The sequence below is a fragment of the Erpetoichthys calabaricus genome, chromosome 2 (assembly GCF_900747795.2).
Source record: "Erpetoichthys calabaricus chromosome 2, fErpCal1.3, whole genome shotgun sequence".
Lineage (NCBI taxonomy): Eukaryota > Metazoa > Chordata > Cladistia > Polypteriformes > Polypteridae > Erpetoichthys > Erpetoichthys calabaricus.
The window spans coordinates 293,815,749-293,839,540 of NC_041395.2; the positions used below are offsets into that span (position 1 = coordinate 293,815,749).

General features: G+C 38.0%; 1 protein-coding gene across 1 annotated transcript in view; it reads right to left on the reverse strand.

Annotated features, from left to right (window-relative positions):
• The window catches only part of vwa2 (von Willebrand factor A domain containing 2), a 70,945-nt gene that overhangs the window by 15,778 nt on the left and 31,375 nt on the right, over window positions 1-23,792 (reverse strand). Inside the window, exons 2-5 of the mRNA XM_028795781.2 lie at window positions 17,777-17,838; window positions 13,869-13,943; window positions 7,807-7,940; window positions 3,195-3,304 (exon numbers count right to left, since the gene is read on the reverse strand). Coding sequence (XP_028651614.1) covers window positions 3,195-3,304; window positions 7,807-7,940; window positions 13,869-13,943; window positions 17,777-17,828 — 371 coding nt within the window. The 5' untranslated portion in view covers window positions 17,829-17,838. The remainder of the gene's footprint in view (window positions 1-3,194; window positions 3,305-7,806; window positions 7,941-13,868; window positions 13,944-17,776; window positions 17,839-23,792) is intronic.

Consider the following 23,792-nt stretch of genomic DNA (forward strand, 5'->3'; position numbering starts at 1 on the left):
ATAACAATACAATACAAAAATAAACTGAATGACTGAGTAATAAAACACTTATCATATATGATGACGATGACACTACTGGATTAAAAAAGTAGTCAAAAATAAGATTATAAGATCAAAATTCTTATCAAGATAATATTAAAGGACAAATTTCTTTTTAGATTATATTAAAATGCTTTATATAACCTAGAAATTAACTGGATTCGCTACATTTAAAATAAAATATATGTAGTGGCATGATGCTAAAATGGCAAAGGACGGCAGGTATCAGAAGGGATATCAGAAAAGGCTCAACAAGTCTGTTGTTAAAAATAACCTATAGTACAACTGTAGAGCACCTTCAAGTGCCACTGTCAGTAAACAGCCACCAGAGAGAAATACCTGATGTGCCAACAGAATGTTCTAGAAGCAATTATTCCAAAAATACTGATCTAACACGTAGATTATAGTGGAAGGTCAGAATGTCCAAAAAGACCTTTCAAGCAATTATAGGCAGCAGAAAGTTCCCACAAGAAACACATGGAGGTCTGCCACAAGCTATGTAAAGCAGTACATATTACAGCTGTCAAGAGTTCCTGGCATTTTAACTATGAACTCATAAGCACATTAATTAGTTTGGGCTCTCAAAAAAGCTACAGGATGATGAGTCTCAGGAATTTCAGAGGGTTTCCCTGACTTAGAAAATGATTCTGAAGATGGCTTGGAAGTAATTTAATAGTTGGGTTTAAAGACTACTGCTTGACATGGCATAGTGATATCAGTGTCAGCAGGTGAGCTGGGCCATGTTCTTGAATGGCCTGAAAGTAGTATAGTCACAGACAGAAAGAATGAGACAGTGAAGCAAGTTGAGAAAGAGACAAATATAGAAATTATGGGAAGTGAGCAAAACAGCAGAGCAGTGCTCAAGATTGTGTTTTCAGGCAACCTTAAAGCCACCATATGTGACAGAAAAGGACAATAAACTGTATAGCAGGGCCCAATTACAGAGCTGTGCTTTTTCTTCATTTACTAATTTGTTACTCTTGTGTTTTCTCTTTGATCATCCCTCCCATGTGTTTTGTATTATAAAGTTCTATTTCTGTTTTCATAAAAATCTGAACTTTGCCATTCTTTTTTCTGGCTTAGGCTGGAACACAAAGTTTCCCCATACACTATTTCTCTTCTTATTGTATATTATTATATATGAATATTAACATGTATGAATATAAATATATATATAGACAAGGAAGGAGGCAAATATCCCCACATGACTACACATATCTATATATATAATTTACTTAGCAGCCGACCAGGGCACGCAAGACAACAATGGGATACGCACGACATAGCCATGCCTGCCAACTCACAGAGCCCTGCCCACCAACGGTAAGACCATGGGATACAACGACAACTCACAGAGCCAATCCACCAACTCTAAGACCATGGGACGAGAATGCCTGCCCGCCCGCCTGACTGTTACCAGCATTCACCGCAAAGTACTGGAGTGTAAAACTATCGCAGCTGCTAAGCTTTCAGCCACGTGAGATTGAGCAATAACAGGTCTGTGATGCCCTTAGATGTCCGGGGCTGCATGCGCGCTACACTGAATGGATCAACGTGTGTCTACCCGGCGCCGAGCGGCGTGGGTAAGCCGTTGAACCCCATTCATGATGGGGACCGGGGCTTGCAATTGTTCCCCATGAACGAGGAATTCCCAGTAAGTGCGGATCAAGTGACAAGTCTATAACCACATTTAAACAAGCCAAAGATGTACAAGCTTAATGACTGGAAATGCATATGAATTCATTCAAGGATTATATTTAAGTCCCCATTTATTTCAAATAAGAAGGTCTTTTGCATAGATTTAAACAAATCAAGTGATTGAATATGTCTTAATGAAAGTGGAAGTGAATTTCAAGTTTTAAAGCCAAACAAAAGTATGAGATCTCATTGTTTTACACCTAACTGCAAGACGGAATGAACAAAAGATTGACAGCAGCACAGTGGCGCATAAGGGCTACAGTATATTAAATCTGCTAAGTATGTTGAATAGCTGCCATACACAGATTTTAAAGTATGCATTATGATTCTAGGTTTTTTCATTGATCAAAAGGGAGTCACTGCAAACAAAACCATAGTGGGGTAACACTCTCTTGTAACCCTAGTAAGTGTTAATAAGCTGCTGAATTTTGAACTATTTGAAGTTTATGTAATTGACTCTTGGAAAAATTACTATAGAGGGCATTAGTGAATTCCAAACATGAAAAAGTAAAAGTATCTCAGCAGTAGGATAATCTAAATAAGGCTGGTTCTGAGAGAGAGTCTAAGGATGAAAATGAGCAAATTTGGAGACACATTTAACACGAGTTTGAATCTCCACTTCAGGATTGAAAAACAGAAATGAGGGCTGATAAAATATCTCCTATGTACTGTAAAGACTGCCAAGTTTGCCTTCGCAGTAGTGTCAGAATAAAACTAACAAACACCAGATTTTGTGAAATTTAGTCACTTTATAGAACCTACCAACAAAGCATCACATATCTGCTTTTGGTGAGTGATGATTAATATATTTGGCAAAAGTTAATAAATTGGATAATTCAGTAGGTCCAAAGGCTGGTTAATGCTAACTAAAATGTTACATTAGCATGTCTGACAATGATGAAAATAACAAGCTTGTTCTTATTGAGTGTCCATGCTGCTGATGTAACAAAGTTTCTTCTTTGTATTTTTTCCTTACTCATATAAACAATTACATAAAACCTTCCCATATTGAAATGTGCACTATGTTCATCCAAATATGTTTAGATTGGATTAATATACAGTACTTGGTCATTTTTTCTCACTACTGGTAAGACTAAACAAGCTGCTGTTCACTATTCCAATAAAGTAAAATATTTATCTTCTGTATTTCACAAAAAGCACTGGAATTCAGTCTGAGGGCAAAAAATGCCCTGTAAAAAATAAAAAATATTACTTATACAAAGTTGCAAGGGAATTTACAGTAATAAACATCTGATGAGCCAGTTTACCTTACTGTCATCGTGAATTGTTAAATCAATGCACTTAAATGTGCAATGTACAACTTAGCTTACAAATAAAAATACATACTTTTTGTGGATCTGATATCAAAAAACCTGTTGAAATAACTAATGTGTGTTTCTTTCATAACACTCAAATGAACAATTCAGAATTTGTATTATAGAATTAAATGGACATACATAAATGCAACTTTCTTTATCCGTTCCTTCACTTCCTCTTTGGTTGGACTGGCATCCAAGCTGAACTCAAGTCTTGGTGAAGAGCTGTACTGAATTATTCCAACTCGTACCTTTTGATGATAGGAAGAGACATTATATATTATATATATATTATATAACGTACAGAAATATTAAATTTCACGTTTACAGTATTATTTACGCCTACTATTTGTATTAAATAAACCTTTCTGCAGTTAAATCAGAGGATACACCACCATCAATCTCATATAAACAATAACTTCTTTATTTATGTCCACCTTATCTTGTGATTAGTGCTATAAACAAGGAATTTAGATTAACCAGGTTAAAAAGGGTTTGATGGACATATTCACTCCTCAGGTTAAGTTTCAAGTACTGTCAACTTCATCATATTTACCAGGACAAAAGTAACATTCCCCTTTAATCAGGGGATAATTTTAGGCCAAATTTCAAGGAAAACTTCTTACCGGCATATATTAAGGGCTGGAAAAATGAATGAGTTTGACCTTGAGTAACATAAGCAGATTGCCTTATTCAAAGATTGGGGATAAAACTAGTTCTTAGTGAAAACTGCTGTAGAATAAAAATAACCAACTTTAAAAGATGATTGTCAAGGTTGCAGTGTAGGTGGCTAAAAATGTCTCATTGATGCTGAATCCTGAAATATTATTTATATAGTATTTTCATACATATTCCCAAGGCATTTAAACTTAAATCTAAAAAAGTTACTGGATGCTAAAACGTGATTTCAAAAGAATTTCAAAATGTGTTATCCATACAGGTCACAGAGACAGATATTTGCAAACAAATACTTGAATGGGAAGGGTTATTTAAAGAAGATAGAGTAGCAATCCACAGCTTCATCTAGTGCTCTGCTCAAGTTAAATGTAATTAATATTTGATTCAAAATAATTTTTGAAATTTCTAGTTAAAGAAATTAGTTTTAATGGTGATATTAATTAATTATGATTTTGGTTGTAGTTTTGCCACAAACAGAAATATTTTAAATTAACTTTCTTCCTAGCTGACACCTTTATCAAAGGTAATGGAAGCTTCCTGTGACTTGCTCAGTGATACAGAATTAGTTACTTCTAAGGACTGAAGTAAGAATTTTATGGTTTATATTGTAAACACTGGCCCATAGCGCATACTAACTGTCAATCAAATGTGTAACACAGATATCTGGAAGTAAAACAGCAAACTTGCAAATCACAGCTTATATATTTTTGTAGGTAAAAAGAGAAGATTACATAAAAATATTCTTCACATAATCAGAGATGTTATACATTAAACAGGATTCAAAAAAACACATAGAATATAAAAACAAACCAATAATAAACAGTAATTACCCAAACAAGCCTAGTCAGATTTTGATGCCTGCAGGTTAATGGTATGCATTTTCTGCTAATTATCTTCTGTCAATATTATTTTCAAATTTTTCCCAGTTTCTACTTTAAAAGTAGGTGGAGCTCAGAGTGTCAGAGTTTTTCAATGATTAGTCCTGTGGTGCTTTTTTAGTCCTTATAGAAACAGTGATGTCTTTGAATAACTGAAATATGTGCCTTTTTCATTTTTTAATCTTGATTACTTTAATTCTCTCTCTTTAACAGATTTCTTTACCACCACACTTGCATTGACTTCGTGTCAGAAACAGAAAAGTTTAGAAATCTTTGATATGAAGTTAAAAAGTTGACAACTTGGAATCAGTTCAGGGTTGTTTTAGTGAACTGTTCTTCTGATATGATGAAATTAATCTTTAATATGACTGCTACTTTTATATTGTGCCACACTCCATTTATTCAATATGCTAAATTTCATTATTTATTTTATTGATTATTCCAAAAAGGGGGTCACATTGGTAATAGGGATGTGTGTGTCAGAATCCTTTTTGAAGCATCACATGCAAGGCAGGAACCTTGATGCAGCATCAGTCTATCATATGAACATTTCATTTATAGAGGGCCAATTCAGAGCTACCTACTGTATCACCGTAAACTGCACATCTCTGGGGATGTGTAAGAAAACCAGAATACTAAATGGAAAAGTGTTCACATTTCATATTGATAATGCCCAGGTGATTTTTTTTATTGTTAAAAAAAACTATAACTGTATTCATAATTTATATTACAAGAAAACTAATATTAATTTGATGGATATAAATTGTAGTTTATTAAAAGAGCCAAACTCTTACAAAGATACACTTTTTTTTTTAAAGATATGAGATTTTTCCCTTAATAACTCTTCTTATACAGATGACCTTACCCAAAAGTGTTATCAAACACAACATTCCTTCTGTTCTTCGCCAAAACTGGAAATTGTATGGTTCATTTCATTGTTTTTCTGATAATATGATAGTATATTGGTTACATTCCACAGGACACGGCGTATAAAGATTGTCTCAAGATACATTCTTTCATTGTTCAAAAGGAGTATATACGTTTTCCACATTATAGGAAATGGCGAGATTTATTAAACATATAACCCTCACAACATCCAGCTATTATTATTTGCATTATTTTAAGTTTCATAAGATTAGGAGAATATGCAACAGCAATTACTTATAAGTCAGTTAAATAGAGTTCTCATATTTTAAAAGTACAGTGAATTCAGAAAGTGTTCAGACCTCTTCACCTTTTTCCAAATTTTGCTATAGTGCAGCCTTGCTAAAATCATTTAAATTCATTTTTTACCCACATGATAAAGCAAAAATAGGACTTTTTTTTTTTTTGCAAAAATACTGTTAGTAAAAAGCTTACATATCAGTGTGACAAACTTTTCAGACCCTTTACTTAGTTGAAGCACCTTTGGCAAAGGTTCTAGCCTGTAGATTTTGTGGGCAAGACAAAACAAGCTTCATACATCTGGATTTGGAGATTTTCTGCCATTCTTCTCTGTAGATCCTCTCAAGCTCTGACGGTTTGCATGGAGACTGTCAGTGGACAGCTTTTTTCAGGTAACTCCAGAGATGTTTAATTAGAGTAAAGTCTGGACTTGGGCTGGAGAACATAAGGACATTTCCAGAGATGTCCCTAAGCCTGCCCTGTGTTGCCTTTGCTTTACACTTTTCACTGTCCTGTTGGCAGGTGGACCTTTGGCCCAGTCTGAGGTCCAGACTACACCTGGAGCAGGTTTTCATTAAGGATATATCTGTACTTTGCTATATTCTGCTTTCCATTAACAGTATTTAGTCTCCCAGTCCTAGCTGCTGAAAAAGAACCCCACAGCAGGATGCTGCCAAAAGTCCACCACTAGAATGGTATTGCACAGGATGAAGGGCAGTGTGTGGCCTGACACTTATCTTGCTTTCATCAGACCAGAGAATCTGTTTCTCACAGTCCAAGAGTCCTTTAGGTGTCTTTTTGAATACTCCAAGCAGGTTTCCATGCATCTTTACTGAGGAGAGGCTACTGTCTCTCCAGTCTTCATAAAACCCAGATCATAGGAGTATTACAGTGATGGTTGTCCTCCTGGAAGTTGCACCCATTTAAACAGAAGGTTTCTGAAGCTAAGCCAAAGTGATCATCGGATTCTTGGTCACCTCTCTTACCATGACCCTCCTTCTACTATGCTCCACTTTAGCCAGGGGGCCAGTTCTAGGAAAGGTCATTGTTATTTCCAATGTCTTCCATTTAAGAACTATGGATTCCACTGTGCTCTTGGATACCCTTGAATGCTACAGGAATTTAGACTCTAAATAAGGTGCAGAAACAAATCAAAGATAAATCAATAAAATGGAATGTACCTTCACCAAATTACAAATGTCATTGCAAAGGGTCTGGATATTTGTTTTAAATTTGATATATATATTTTTTTATTTTTAAGAAATTTGCTAAATTTTTAAAATGCTGTTTTTGCTTTGTTATTCTGGGGTTATTGAGTGTTGCTTGATGTGGTGGGGGAGGGGTGAATTTAAATGATTTTAGCACCAAGCTGCAGTACACTAAAATGTGGAAAAAAGTGAAAGGGGTCCTGAATATTTTCTAACTCCACTTTATTTCTGGTCATATTCATTGCCCATTAAACACATGATAAAAGGAAAGAGGGGAACAGAAAAATAGCATGAAGCTAAACTATTAATATCCAAAATATCTTATGTAGTGCAATGCGGAAAAAGACATTATCAAAAAATGTGAAGCCTATAAGATGTCCATTTTTAATGCAAATATGACTACAAAAAACAATATTAGCCAAAATAGGAAGATGAATAAGAAATTTGTTTGCTCAGACTAAACAAGATGATTATGCAAATATTTTCATGCTTTCAAAGCAATAATATTTATATACACTGTAACTAGAACTACTGCATATACTACTATACTATTAATTTAAAATAAAGTACCTTTTTTCATCAATTTTACAAATAAACAGCAATATAAACATTTTGTGGAATGTCCCCTTTATAAAAGACTGCATTAATAACATTTTTTTTTTTATTAGATTCATGCCCATTATTTACTTACTTTCATAGCAGACGTTTACAGTGTTATTTAGTAATAAAAGGTAATTTGTGTACTACAGAAAAATGTTCATAGAAATCATTAAAAATAAGCAACTGTAATTTTACATAGCAGCAAAAAACAGATCTAATGCTCACCCTTTCGGGGCTAATATCCAGTGCTTCACACAGCTTGACAGCAAAGTGCTTGGATCGCTCAAAAGATCCTTTCCCAATACTGTAGGACCCATCAAGCAGGAGTAGCACATCAATTGAGGCAGAACACTGCATCACTATAAAACACAATCCTTATAACTTTACAAACTAATATTGGATTCTTTATTTTAAAGAATACAGAGAAACCACAATATACTGCTTCAAGTGAACACATGAATCAGAAAGCTTGTCACCAATGTAAAATTACTTTATCTGTATTCCTGTGCTAATCTGATATAAAATATGACATTGCTTGAAATAATACTCCCCTCCTTTAACCGCCACCTTATCGTGGTGGAGGGGTTTGCGTGTCCCAATGATCCTAGGCAGCTCTGTTGTCCGGGCTTTATGCCCCTGGTAGGGCCACCCAAGGCAAACTGGTCCTAGGTGAGGGATGAGACAAAGAGCGGTTCAAACCTTCTATGATGAATGAAAACTTTGGACGCCGTTTTCCCTTGCCCGGACGCGGGGTCACCGGGGCCCCACTCTGGAGCCAGGCCTGGAGGTGGGGCTCGATGGCGAGCGCCTGGTGGCCGGGCCTGCACCCCTGGGGCTCGGCCGGGCACAGCCCGAAGAGGCAACGTGGGTCCCCCTTCCCATGGGCTCACCACCTATGGGAGGGGCCAAGGAGGTCGGGTGCAGTGTGAGTTGGGTGGTGGCCGAAGGCGGGGACCTTGGCGGTCCGATCCTCGGCTACAGAAGCTGGCTCTTGGGACGTGGAATGTCACCTCTCTGACGGGGAAGGAGCCTGAGCTAGCGTGCGAAGTTGAGAGGTTCCGGCTAGATATAGTCGGACTCACCTCGACGCACAGCTTGGACTCTGGAACCAATCTCCTTGAGAGGGGCTGTGACTCTGTACCACTCTGGAGTTGCCCCCGGTGAGAGGCGCGCCGAGCGGGTGTGGGTATACTTATTGCCCCCCGACTTGGAGCCTGTACATTGGGGGTTTACCCCCGGGTGGACGAGAGGTAGCCTCCCTTCACCTTCGGGTGGGGGGACGGGTCCTAACTGTTGTTTGTGCGTATGCACCGAACAGCAGTTCGGAGTACCCACCCTTTTTGGAGTCCCTGGAGGGGGTGCTAGAGGACATACCTTCTGGGGACTCCTCATTCTGCTGGGAGACATCAATGCTCACGTGGGCAATGACAGTGAGACCTGGAAGGGCGTGATTGGGAGGAATGGCCACCCGATCTGAACCGAGCGGGTGTTTTGTTATTGGACTTCTGTGCTCGTCACGGATTGTCCATAACGAACACCATGATTCAAGCATAGGGGTGTATCATATGTGCACTTGGCACCAGGACACCCTAGGCTTTGAGTTCGATGATCGACTTTGGTGGTCGTGTCGTCTGACTTGCGGCCACATGTCTTGGACACTCGGGTGAAAGAGAGGGGCGGAGCTGTCAACTGATCACCACCTGGTGGTGAGTTGGCTTCGATTGGTGGGGGAGGATGCGGTCAGGCGTGGTAGGCCCAAACGTGTTGTGAGGGTCTGCTGGGAATGTCTGGCAGAGCCCCCTGTCAGAAGTAGCTTCAACTCCCACCTCCGGCAGAACTTCGACCATGTCCCGAGGGAGGTGGGGGACATCGAGTCCGAATGGGCCATGTTCCGTGCCTCTATTGTTGAGGCAGCTGACCGGAGCTGTGGCCGTAAGGTGGTCGGTGCCTGTCGTGGCGGCAATCCCCGAACCCGTTGGTGGACACCGGTGGTGAAGGATGCCGTCAAGCTGAAGAAGGAGTCCTACGGGACCCTTTTGTCCTGTGGGACCCTGGAGGCAGCTGATAGGTACCGGCAGGCCAAGCGGAATGCGGCTTTGGTGGTTGCTGAGCGCAAAAACTCGGGGCGTGGGAGGAGTTTGGGGAGGCCATGGAGAACGACTTTCGGACGGCTTCGAGGAGATTCTGGTCCACCATCCGGCGTCTCAGGAAAGGGAAGCAGTGCAGTGTCAACACGTGTATATGGTGGGGATGGTGCGCTGCTGACCTCGACTCGGGACGTCGTGGGTCGGTGGGGGGAAGTACTTCGAAGACCCTCCCTCAATCCCATTAACATGCCTTCCAATGAGGAAGCAGAGCCTGGGGACTCAGAGGTGGGCTCCCCCATCTCCTGGGACTGAGGTCACCGAGGTGGTCAAAAAAACTCCTTGGTGGCAGGGCCCCGGGGGTGGATGAGATACGCCCGGAGTTCCTCAAGGCTCTGGATGTTGTAGGACTGTCTTGGTTGACACCGCCTCTGCAACATCGCATGGACATCAGGTGACAGTGCCTCTGGATTGGCAGACTGGGGTGGTGGTCCCCCTCTTTAAGAAGGGGGACCGGAGGGTGTGTTCCAACTACAGAGGGATCACACTCCTCAGCCTCCCTGGAAAAGTTTATTCAGGGGTCCTGGAGAGGAGGGTCCGTCGGATAGTCGAGCCTCGGATTCAGGAGGAACAGTGTCGGTTTTTCGTCCTGGTCGCGGAACAAGTGGACCAGCTCTATACCCTTAGCAGGGTCCTGGAGGGTGCAATGGGAGTTTGCCCAACCAGTCTATATGTGTTTTGTGGACTTGGAAAAGGCATTCGACCCGTGTCCCTCGGGGGAATCCTGTGGGGGGTACTCCGAGAGTATGGGGTACCGGCTCCCCTGATAAGGGCTGTTCGGTCCCTGTACGATCGGTGCCAGAGCTTGGTCCGCATTGCCGGCAGTAAGTCGAACCCGTTTCATGTGAGAGTTGGACTCCGCCAGGGCTGCCCTTTGTCACCGATTCTGTTCATAACTTTTATGGACAGAATTTCTAGGCGCAGCCAGGGCGTTGAGGGGGTCCGGTTTGGTGGGCTCAGGATTGGGTCACTGCTTTTTGCAGATGATGTTGTCCTGTTTGCTTCATCAGGCCGTGATCTTCAGCTCTCTCTGGATCGGTTCGGCAGCCGAGTGTGAAGCGGCTGGAATGAGAATCAGCACCTCCAAATCCGAGACCATGGTCCTCAGCCCGGAAAAGGGTGGAGTACCCTCTCAGGGTTGGTAGCGAGATCCTGCTTCAAGTGGAGGAGTTCAAGTATCTCGGGATCTTGTTCACGACGTGAGGGAAGAATGGAGCGGTGAGATCGACAGGCGATCGGTGCGGCATCCGCAGTAATGCGGGCGCTGCATCGGTCTGTCGTGGTGAAAAAGGAGCTGAGCCGCAAGGCGAAGCTCTCAATTTACCAGTTGATCTATGTTCCTACCCTCACCTATGGTCATGAACTATGGGTAGTGACCGAAAGAACGAGATCGCGATACAAGCGGGCTGAAATGAGTTTCCTCCGCAGGGTGTCTAGGCTTTCCCTTAAAGATAGGGTGAGAAGCTCAGTCATCCGGGAGGGGCTCAGAGTAGAGCCGCTGCTCCTCCGCCATCGAGAGGAGTCAGATGAGGTGGCTCGGGCATCTGATCAGGATGCCTCCTGGACGCCTCCCTGGTGAGGTGTTCCGGGCACGTCCAACCGGAGGAGGCCCCGGGGAAGACCAGGACACGCTGGAGGGACTATGTCTCTCGACTGGCCTGGGAACGCCTTGGGATTCTCCCGGAAAGAGCTAGAAGAAGTGGCCGGGGAGAGGGAAGTCTGGGCATCTCTGCTCAAGCTGCTGCCCCCGCGACCCGACCCTCGGATAAGCGGGAGACAATGGATGGATGGATGGATGAAATAATACTGAAATACTGTATGTTACATTCAATTTAAATGACCACTTTTTATCAATGATAAGGCAAAAGGTGATAAAAAAGTTCTGTTTTTAGAAACAATATAAGAAGATAAATATGACCATTATTTTGATATCTTTAAACATATTTCACAGTTTAAACAGAGTAAGGTAGCATTTCATTGTTGTTTTTTGTTACATCTGTGCAGATTTCAAAACTGCAATATATTCTGCCAAAGCTATTTAGAAAAGTATCACATAAAAGACAAGTTAGCTGTCACTAAAACAGGTAAGAAGTTTTTCATAATTTATAAGTCCGAGCTCAGTCTATTCACAAAACCTGGACAGGAAGCCAGTCCATTGGTGGTCTTTTAGAATTCACTTTTACAAATTAGCTTTAATTCAGCATAAAGACATGCACCAATTTCAATACCAGAAAAATAAAGATTGGGGTAGGTGATGGGGCAAAAAAAAAAACAACTTTTGGGAAGAGCTACTTTTATGAGTACACCCTAATACCTACAGCAGAAAAAGATTAATAAACTGGTTAGAAGACTGGCAGATGGGGTATTTATGAGTTTATTTCCAAAATATCTTTAGTATCTGAATCATGAAGTTTTATGGTTAAATAATTTGAGCATTTTCCAAATTAACTTTAATTATTCTTTAAGTAAGTGAAAATCTTGAGTGGGAGGGAAGTACTGGCCTCAGAAAACAGATAGCTGATATTATTCTGAGACTTTGGCACACTAATTGATTATTAAGCAGTGGGCACATGGACTATCAACTAACTGGACCCTCTTTTTAATGTGCTGAGATTTGGTTGTACCATTTGATTTCAGAATAGCTTAATGGGCCCTTGGAACAACAACTGATCTATGCTCTCAGGAGCTTGTGTCAGATGAATTAAGATCTGGCAGACTAGAAAGGTTTCTGCATTAAGCTTAAATGACTACTATGTACCCAAAACTATTGGAAAACAAATTGACAGCACAAGGCATGACCCATCTATCTACTATTGAACATACGTAATCAAGTTCAAGGTCAGAGAGACAAGATATTATTCCAGAAGTATGAACTGACTACCATGATCAAGTAAAGCCATTTCAGGGCTTTTGGAACTTACATACTGTATATAATATAAGTCCAGTTTAATGTCACAGAGGCAGAAGTCTATTCCAGGAGAACTGAGTACAAGGCAGAAATCAGTTCTTGATAAGGAGGCAAACTATTATTCTGCTAGAAGAGGTCATTAACTGATGTATACACTGTTCACATGAAGGAATACACATGATTAGCAAAGATGTTGAGATAATCACATGTCATTAAGACGTTGCTCCTTTTCAAATCCAGATCCTGTAATGTGTACCATGAAAACATATTTGGTATTATTATTGAGTACTGCCTGACTAAACTGCTGACATCCAGAAGGTTGGACTCCAAAACCATTGGAGTTTTTCACAGTAAACTCGTCTCGCCATCAGTATGATTCAGAAGCAGCATAGAATTTATCAGATCAAGTAATAGTATTCCATTTATCTAGAATCCACCATAGAGGTCATTAGGTTACTGAAACTATACTTTCTAGCATTTTTTAAGTGGGCTGGTTTTGCCAGCAGTCACACCGCAAGATACAACAGGTAACTTGCCCTAATATGCCTCTTTTCTGTATTACTGTTTATACTAAAATGCTAGTTAGCTAGTCGTAGCTTATCCAATGCTCTGTATCTATCTTTATTGGCTAATTTCATCAACAGATGTTAATGATCAAAGGTCTGCCCAGTGTTTTCTATGATGGCCTATTCTTGATACATGCCCAATACCAGCACTTTTACGGTTACTGGTACACTCATGCCAAATCATGTGACGATCACTTCCCTGCAAATATTCAAAGCCAGTTGAATGTTTAGTCCTGATCATTTACCATTTAATTATTACACACATATGATTGATCCCAACCTATTTAGCAGCTTTGTTTGCTTATATGATATTATCATTGACTGCACAATTGATTAAGTAAGAAGGCCAGGTGTAAGTTTCCACTTACGATATTCGAGGCACGAAGCATTTTTCTGAAGAGAAGCTGTTGCATTGGCAGTGACAAAATCACTGGTTGAAATCCTATCGGTAGCTAAATGGGAGGTTCTAAGCATGTTGCTTAGCATTCCCTGTCAATATACATGTTAATGCATTTCTGGAAGTTTTGCAGCTGTGTATTTAGAGTAGCATTTAAGAACAGTGACCATTATAAAAGAAACTTAAAAAATAAATTCAATGAAGAATTAAAAAAAAATATCAGAAATATATTAAAAACTGACAGCACATATTTTTATAGGTTCTGTACTCACATTCTCCAGCAGCACTAATCTTCACAGTGGTCTCATTATCCACCTGAAGCTCCAATAATGATTCTGATAGAAATACTGCAAAATAATGGTATAAAAGGAAATACATTAAAACTCTTCCCCTAAACCTCAGACATTTATAAGCATTTAAATGAATACATTTTCTTCAAAATGTAATACTTGAATGCAAGCATTGACTACTGGGACTAAAACATATTATCAATTACAGCATTATAATCCACTGAACTGTCATTATTTTGTCACACTCAACTCCTCCAAAAAAACTTTTGTTCAAAAACTATAAATATATATAAAATATTGATGTCTGTCTGTATGTTCCATTTACTAACCTATACCACAGACCAATCTGAACCAAATTTTGAATAGTTGCTCTGACACCAGTGCCACCTGCTGGCTGAGAGCAAGTGAAATATAGGCACATACTGAAGCCAGACTAGCAGACAAAATCACCAGAGCTTAACATTACTCACCCAGGCAACACCACATGCTGCTTCTACCTACTGCAATATAAAAAGGAGTATTACGCATTTTTGCAGGTGGATGTTGGGTGAGGCTTGATCAAGAGTGGAAGTGCAGTGTAACACGTGAGAAAATCAAGGCTTGTTGTTTAACTCCTGCTTTAAGCACTACAAATTGTCCTCCTTAAACTAAGAGGACGAGTTAGACATGACAGACAGCATTCATGGTCAGAACCCAACAAAGTAGTTACCACAATTCTGGAATTCAAGTGGATTTGAAAAAAACTAATTTTTGAAAGCAGCACGCTGCTTCTATCTACTGTAATGTAAAACTGAGTATCTTTCATTTTTGTAGGGGGGGTTTGGGTGAGGCTTGATCAAGAGTGGAAGTATAGCTCAAAACAAAGGAAAATCAAAGGGTTGTTATTAAATTCCTGCTTTGTCAGATTTTATTCATACTTTAAGCATTACAAACTGTCCACCTTGAACAAAGAGGACAAGTCACACATAATAGCATTTATACCTAAAACACAGCAAAGAGTTACCGTAATTCTGGAATTTAAAAAGGCCCAAATTCTCGACTTATTCTCAAGCAGAGACACTGATAGAGAAGCAGTGTGGGATAACGGATGGAACAAATAGCCAACATTTAGAGTCAACATTTAAAAACATAAACCGTTGCTTTCTTTTCTTAACCCATTCTACAAATATAACTGGGCAACGCTGGGTACTTCAGCTAGTATTTATATAATTAACGGACCTTTGCTTAGCTGTGTTTCTCCATCTTTTTAACACCTAAACAATATGGCTCCTTACAAAGAGCACTTGACATAAGTAGCAATTTTGAAAAAGTAAAAATACACAATGTGGTGTTGTGTTGTCCACAAACTTGCACAAACACTGTAAAAAAAAGCCAGTTTATACTTATGCTCAACTGATGTAATGCGAGTGTCTTAAATTCTAGCAAAAAGTTTTCCTTTACACAGCAGTTTTAAGCCGTATTGCCATTTTTCCAGTCTACCTGCACTGCACACTTTGGTTGCTGATTGCCACTCTTTTTTCTGTACAGTGAAAAGTTTTCTATCCTAGAACTTGAAAAAACAAATGAAATGCTAAAATGTCTCCCTCCGCTTGTACAGAAAATAATATGCTAAACACATTACTATTCTGCTTGGAAACAGGCAGTGTGGAAATAACTCCTATCAAATAAGCAATATATCATGTATTGCTACTAGTGTGTGTATACTGTGTGCGTTGTAGACTTCGTGAGTTGTGTGAATTCCCTATAGAACTGTGAGCTTATAGAACTTCAAGAAAATCGTACCTTAGAGCAGCTTGGTGAATGCACCCCTGACATTTTTTACATTGAAATGGTTTTTGGTTCTAAACACAGGTGTAAATCTAGATTATCCACAATGAATGAGGTGAAGACAAAGTGCCGCAACTAAATCACACATGAACATTTTCATCAGTGTCAGAAACTACCAATTGTACTATTCATTCCCAATTTTAAAAAGCTGGCACACAGCAAAAATTGCCAGCAGTTCTTACACTGAAACAGAAACAGAAGATTTTTCTTTGAATATAGCTTGAGATTTACAAGTAATTCAGTTGGTCAATTCAACTTTGATCCTCCACACCTCTTAAAATATGAGAAGACACAGTCACTGTGCCTTTTGAAACCATGGCACTTCAATAGATAACATGTAAGCCATACAGAATAATAAAGATATGCAGAACAGCTCTGAAAGTAGTATTTTATGACTGGTTAAAAGCTTGCTAGTGAAGTAGTCAAGCCTTGTCTAAGTAGTTTTTGCTAACTTTGATAAATTGCTTTTTGAACTTAATCTCTATTGGCAAACATTTCTTCGACTACTAAAACATTTTACAGCAACATCTTTGGACACATTCCTTGAATTTTACACAAGGATGTCTTACATGGAAGCTGAAAACGTATGTATCTGGAAAATAAGAGGAACTAATTTCCCATTAGGCCCACATTTATGCCAAATTTTCAAAATGGGCAAAAACATTTCTACAGCAGATGTTACAATAAATCTTGCAGTCAGAGCTTAAAAATTGAATCACTAACTGAAAATGCTGAGGCAGACCAGCTAAACAAATTCAGTTCCAGCTAGAAGGCAAAACCCTGACAAATGCATTTAAAGCAATAACAAATACAAGATACAAAATGTAATCAAAGGTATTTTACAAATGTATATTATGCGTAAACAACGGCTTCAAAAAGCTAATATATTTTTTGGAGAAATTTTAAAAAATACACATTGATTGCTCAAACATTAAAATCGATCTTCAGGTGAACTACCTATATGTTTCTGCCACTATATTCAAAATTACAAGATGATAACAGACTTTATCAAAATATCAAGAGGGACCAAATAAATACTACGAGAGAATAAACTAAAAGGTAAATTATTGCATATCCAAACAAAAATCAAATGACTACAAAACACTTGCAAAATATATCAGTCACACAAAAGTGTTGCTTGTACTCAAAATGTCCTGTTTGTGCTTACAAAATGTATTGCTCACACTCAAAACATAATGTGGACTTAAACACAGACTTTTAGCATTAATCAAACTCCATGCAACAGGCATTTAGCAGGTTCAAGGGTACATGAAAACATTATACATATACAATATATACATAAGAATTTTTTCAAGCTAGCTACTTGGCAGTAAGAGCTTATTTGAAAATGAATCACCATATAACATTAAAATAATATTTAAGCAATAAAGCAAAGGAGGAATTCCTTGTGTTTGAAGGATTTCTAATAGTTTATTCTATATCTTTATTTATAAAATATACATTCATATGTACGCACACACAACCAGTTTTATACATATGTGCATACAAAGGATTCCCTTTAGCCTCAACTGCTTATATCATGCAATAAGTTGTGTACTTTAAGTTTCTTACTTTTATATTAACTTTCCACAGTCTATAGGATGATTTACTATTTGTTAGCTCTCTTTCTTATCTATGTCTATATAAGCCTAGTAATCAAATAGAAGAGTTACTTGTGGCTCCCCAACAGATACACTGAAAATAAGAACAAATGCATTGATACTGAAACCATGGCAAAGTGATTTCAGAACAATTATTTAAAAATAATCAATAACAAAACCTAATTGGTGTGTACAAGGCACTCATTAATGCAAGCTCTTATTCTCTTATGATGTTGCATATTCTGTTGTTCCCCTTTATTATTTCTTTAAAATTAATAAAAATGTGTTTACAAAAAATATATTTAAAAGTCTTGACTCAAACAAATAGCAATAAAATTAACTACTCATTAAGACTCTTCTTGACTAGATCTCTGTAGTTACATGCTTATTATTCTGCTGCTTCAGATGAAATAGAACCAGTGTAGATAAAACTAATTAATTTAAATAAACTGTAATTCTTACCTTTAAACAACATGACTGTAGAGAGAACTGCTAGTTTAGGAATTAGAGTCATCTTGATAAACCTAAAGGAAAAATAAAATATTTAAACAAACTCAGTAGAACAAAATATAATTTTAACAAACCTGGTAATTCTGATTGTTTTGCTTTTACTTTATTAAAGGCTATGGAGATTGATGGCATCTATGCATTAAAAAATTTTACAGTAATTGACTAAAATTAGCCTGTGAAGTATAGTTCACCTTTATAATTCATTAGAAAACACTCAAATGAGGAAAATGTAACTCTGGGAGAACACTAATTTTGCTTACCTCACTAGGTAATTCACATTAAACTTAAGAAATAAGCAGTCATAACATACAGTATTTAAAGTACCAAACGAGCAAATCCTAAAACTACAAAAGTACTAGAAACTACATTCACAAATATTATTCACAATTTTTACATTTAATTTTAGATACTTAGTAGTAGAAACATAACAAACTTTAAATGAAGGAAAAGATTAGTGAGCAGTATATCTTCTGTTGCAGATATACTGTATTTCTCTATTACTACAACCACACAATTAAACATTGATGGGTGACTTGTGACAAAATTAAACCATAATTTAGTGCAGGAGTCACAGAAAATATTTTTCAAAACTTTTGGCCACCTTTACTGAAAAAGGAAGCATGCACAAAGTCCATTAAAAAGTAATAATATCCTGTGCTGTATAGAGATTATCCTAGAAACAAAATCTTTCACCTTCACAAAATCACAGAATTTTTTTAGCTCTTCAACCCCAATTGATTGCATAAATATGGAAGTGTTTGTACACTTTGACAGCAAAACACTAAAAGTCAACTGGATGACAGTCAGCAGATGTATGCAGTGCATTATGCATAATATGTGCAGCACAGCCCACACCCAATGTGTCATTGCCTAGTTTGGCCAGAAATTGTTTCTTCCTGCTCTGTTGACAGCAGCAAAATTGGTATTTGTGTTGTGTGCACAGACTGCAAGAATTTTCTCACCATGTGAATGTTTATCAATCAACTCACTGGTAAAATCTGTTTGCAATTAATAGCATTAATAGTTTAATGTTCACACAATTCTAAGTTAAAGTAACATTAAAGTAACATACAAGCACATAAAAGAGCTTTAAATCTTTGTGATTTGAAGCATCAAGCATTATAGTAATGAAAGAACGCATCTCCAAATCCTTGCAACAACTTCTTCCGACAAAGCCACTGGCACATTTACACAATGGTCTGTGATTTAGTTAGTGCTGATGAAAAGTTAGCCTTATATGTGTAGTTGATGGATAAGAAATTATGGCCATGACCGCAACCTGAACTTGTCACATGGCATGGATAAGAGGTTAGAGGTTAGTGACATCTGCACAGGGATACTGATTAGATATTGTAGTGTACAATTTTTGGGTTGAAAACAATCTCTGAAATCCACTGACAAAGGGGATTTTTTTCAGAAAAAGTCAGAACATTTAAAAACAACCTAGAATCTGGGATGTCACCAGAAAATTTTAGATGCCTGGTAAGCCTGGCTAATGAATACTACTTTTAGAATTCACAAACTAAAGTAATCAAAGAGAAAGTGGAGAGGCAAGAAACTTAATTTGATAGTACATGTCCTATGCAAGGTCCTGTAGATGTTCTGCTCTCTCCATTCCTAACTAGCCAAAGTTTATCCATGCCTGAACTGCTATGAAGCTCTGTGAGCAAAGTAAAAGAAGGCTAATGTCCTTAAAATAAAGTGGATGCAAAGAATCACAGAATATTTACTCCCTGATTAATTACCATGGAACTTTTATCACATTTGACAATTCAATAGTGTCCAATACATTAAACACTTTAATAATTTATTGGGCATCTCAGTGCAATATGTATGAATGTTGTTTCAAGAATTTTAAATGTGTATTTGCATAAATTTAAACAATATATTAATATGAGACACTCTACTTGCAATTTTTGATTGACAGTCATACTGCAAGGGTTCATCCCACTCAGTCTCACAGAGCAGCAAATTCCTATTAAGTACAAATGTTTATGTTATATACTATACCTGATTATTTCCCAACTTAGTAATGAAGAATATTACTGAAATACACTTCCTCTACTAACAAATCAAATCCAGATTGATGGAGTCAAGGGTGTTTTTGATTAGCTGTTAACAGAATGACATTTATATGGCCATATAAATGAAATTGTGGTGACAGGGTCAATAATTCACTATTGCTTTAAGTTCACATTCTGATTCTATAATAAAAACATCAAGAAAGGTTATTTTAGCATGGCGTTTGTATGTATGTCTGTGAAAATCTAGTACAATGATGAATTCATACAAAATAAACTGATCTTTTTCAAACAAGTTGCATTGTGTTTGTCTTGTAACTGTTTCTAGTTCTATTGCTTTTGGTCCAGTACTTATTTCTATATCCTCCAAAAATGGTTAGACCTAGGTCTAACTAATACCACGGTAGAGATTGTTTATTTTAAACAAGATTTTTGCAGTCTGCAGACGTACACTCAAAGAAATTCATGAGCGATGATAACTGACAGCTTGTTTTCCATACCAGAGCACATGCTGGATGATGAATGGAAAGAAATAAATATACACAAGTGTAGATCTGTAAAGGCCGAAATGGACAGAGGAACTGAGCCACCCCTGTGCCAATCTGTCTATCTGTGCAGCTTGATACATCCTTTGACCTAATGTGTTTAGTTTCAAATTAAAAATTATTTTTTTTTTTGTTCTTTATTTCGCCTTATACAATTTCTTGTATTAGGAATTTGGTAGTTTTCGCATACCCCTTGGGGTCAGAGCGCAGGGTCAGCCATTGTACAGCGCCCCTGGAGCAATTACAGGTTAAGGGCCTTGCTCAAGGGCTCAGCAGAGCAGTGGCCTTTTTGGCAGTGACGGGGATTCGAACCGGCAACCTTCAGGATACCAGCGCAGCTCCTTAGCCTCAGAGCCACCACTCCACCCTATTTAAGTTGTTCATTCAATTTCCTTTATATGTTACTGTACATTTGTGTACATCATAAATATAAGTGAATGCACTTCAATGTATATTATTGTACTGTACATTCGATTATAATATATTATAAAATCTCACACTGATTGAAAACAATTATCATAAGATGTCTCAAATATCAGGAAAATGTTGTATTGTGGAGTCCCTGGCAATTCCCATCGCTACTATTGAATGCAATATATATTTTTTTTGGGCATTTTGCAGAAAGAAGCTTTACTTTCTCAGAACATAGGCACTCCAATCATAAGACATAATATTATAACCACATACCTGTTTGATGGTCAGATTACACTAGTTCAAAAAACATTGTTAATGCAGCTCTGCAATATCCTACAATATCTGGAAACAAGGATATCTAAAACTGTACAACAACAACACACATGAGGTGAAGTTAAGACTTTTCTGTATTCTGGGAAATCCATATATTCCTTTGTAGTCGACTCAGATTTGACAATCATACATTTATAACATTCTCATAATGTGTATTTTTGAAGCTCTTATACAGTGCTTTCCACAATTAAATCTAGAATGGAGAACTTTAGAGAATACAAAGAAAGATGAAAAAAAAGTTTTAAAAATGACAAACTGCGATCCGCTGTTCAACATACCATAATTTGGTATACAGTACAGCTACATAGAGTTTGTTGCATCTTAGTCCATTTTAGTTGTTTTAAGTACTCACACAGGCAGAAACATGTCACATAAACACTTTGTTTTGACTTCAAAGGAAGCAATTCCTCTGATAGCCAGAGATCACTGTAGTGATTTAAACTCATTTATCTGAAAACATAATACAGTTGACTTAAAACAGAAAGATAGTATGATTATGTTCTCTCTGGCCTTAAAACAAAGCCGCTAATGCTTAACATACAAATAGTTGTGAAAATACACAAACATATTTTTTTAGAACTGTAAAATAATAAATTATTGTTAAATCTGTTTAAAAATATCTGTAACAAAGTGTCTCAAAATGTATATGTTACTGGCAACGTATGAAATGCAGGCATTATACACTGTGTGCACTATTATTAGGCAAGTTGTATTTTTGAGGATTCATTTTAGTATGGAACAAATACAGTGCTATCAGCCAATCCAAAATGTTAATAAACCTGAATGTTTTACAAAGGAAATGTGAGAGTGAACATCATCAGAGGAATACATATGTGTGCACAATTATTAGGCAACTATTAGTGTGCATAATTATTATGCAACTAAAGGAAAAATGAAAATTTTCATCTGTTAAAGTGAGAAACAAACAACTCAAAATTTACAAATAAACATTTCTGACATTTCAAAAGAAAAAAAAAAAAATCAGTGACCAATATAGCGCCCCTTCTTTTCAGTAACAGTCACAAGCCTTCCATTCATGGAGTCAGTCAGTTTCTTGATCTGTTGACAATCAACTTTTTGTGGAGCAGTGACTACAGCCCCCCAGACACTGTTCACAGAGGTGTACTGTTTTCCTTCCCCATAAATCTCACGTTTAAGAAGGGCCCACAAGTTCTCAATAGGGTTTAGGTCTGATGAGGAAGGGGGGCCATGTCATTATTCTTTCATCTTTAAGGCCTTTACTGGCTAGCCACGCAGTGGAGTACTTCGATGAAAGCGATGAGAGCATTGGTCTGCATAAAAATCATGGTCTTCTTGAAAGATGTAGACTTTTTCCTGTATCACTGTTTGAAGAAAGTGTCTTCTAAAAACTGGCAGTAGGTTTGGGAGTTGATTTTGAGTTCATCTTCAACACGAATAGGTCCAACTAGCTCATCTTTAAAAATACCAGCCCATACTAGTACCCCACCTCCACCTTGCTGGCATCTGAGTCGAAGTGGAGCTCTGTGCCCGTTACCGATCCACGGGCCCATCCATCTGGTCCATCAAGAGTCACTCTCATCTCATCAGTCCATAAAACCTTAGAAAAAATCTGTCTTCAGATATTTCTTGGCCCAGTCTTGACGTTTCAACCAATGTTCCCTCTAAGGAGTAGCATATAGTGAGCAAAAAACATTGTTTATGAGCGACATTTTGTTTAAGCTAAAAATTTATAAGCGCCAACTCCGACGGTCGGAGTGAGCGATCGTGCGATAAATATGAGCGACGGCGTCGGAATGAGCGAGCGTGCGGGAAGTATGAGCGACGCTCTGAATTCGTGTGAGCGATCGCTCATGCGCTCAGCTTAGAGGGAACATTGGTTTCAATTTATGTGTCTTGTTCAGTGGTGGTTGGGTTTCAGCCCTCCTTACCTTGGCCATGTCTCTGAGCACTGAACACCTTGTACTTCTGGGCACTCCAAGTAGGTTGCAGTTCTGGAATATGACAGCGCTGGAGGATAATGAGTTCATGGTAGCTTCACGTTTGATTCTTCTCAAATCTTTGGCAGCTAATTTGCGTCTTTTTTTCTCACATGTTTCTTGCGATCCTGTTGACTATTTGTAACAAAAGGTTTGATGGTTATGTGATCACGCCCCAATATCTTAGCAATTTCAAGAGTGCTGCCTCCCTCTGAAAGACATTTTACAATTTTTGACTTTTCAGAGTCAGTTAAACCACTTTTTTGGCCCATTTTACCTGAGGAAAACTAACTGCCTGATAATTCTGCACACCTTGACATAGGGTGTTGATCTCCTTAGGCCACACCCTCCCTCATTACACAAATACACATCACCTGACATGCTTAAATCCAATAAGCATTCAAGTTTATACAGCTTGGAATTGGAATATACACATAAAAATGATGATATGGTCAAAATACTCACTTGCCTAATAAATTGTGCACACAGTGTATAGAATGCCGAAAATCGGATGTCAAAGTATGAAATGATTAATATGTCACGCATTTCCTAGGCTATGCAATGCCAAAAGACAATACTTTGCCTAAATAGCATTTGTCATTCTATATAATGCCTAGGTATTACATACAATGCCTAGGGAAAGTATATATAATATTAAAACTATTTTGGATATTTCATACTTTGCCTAAACACACCA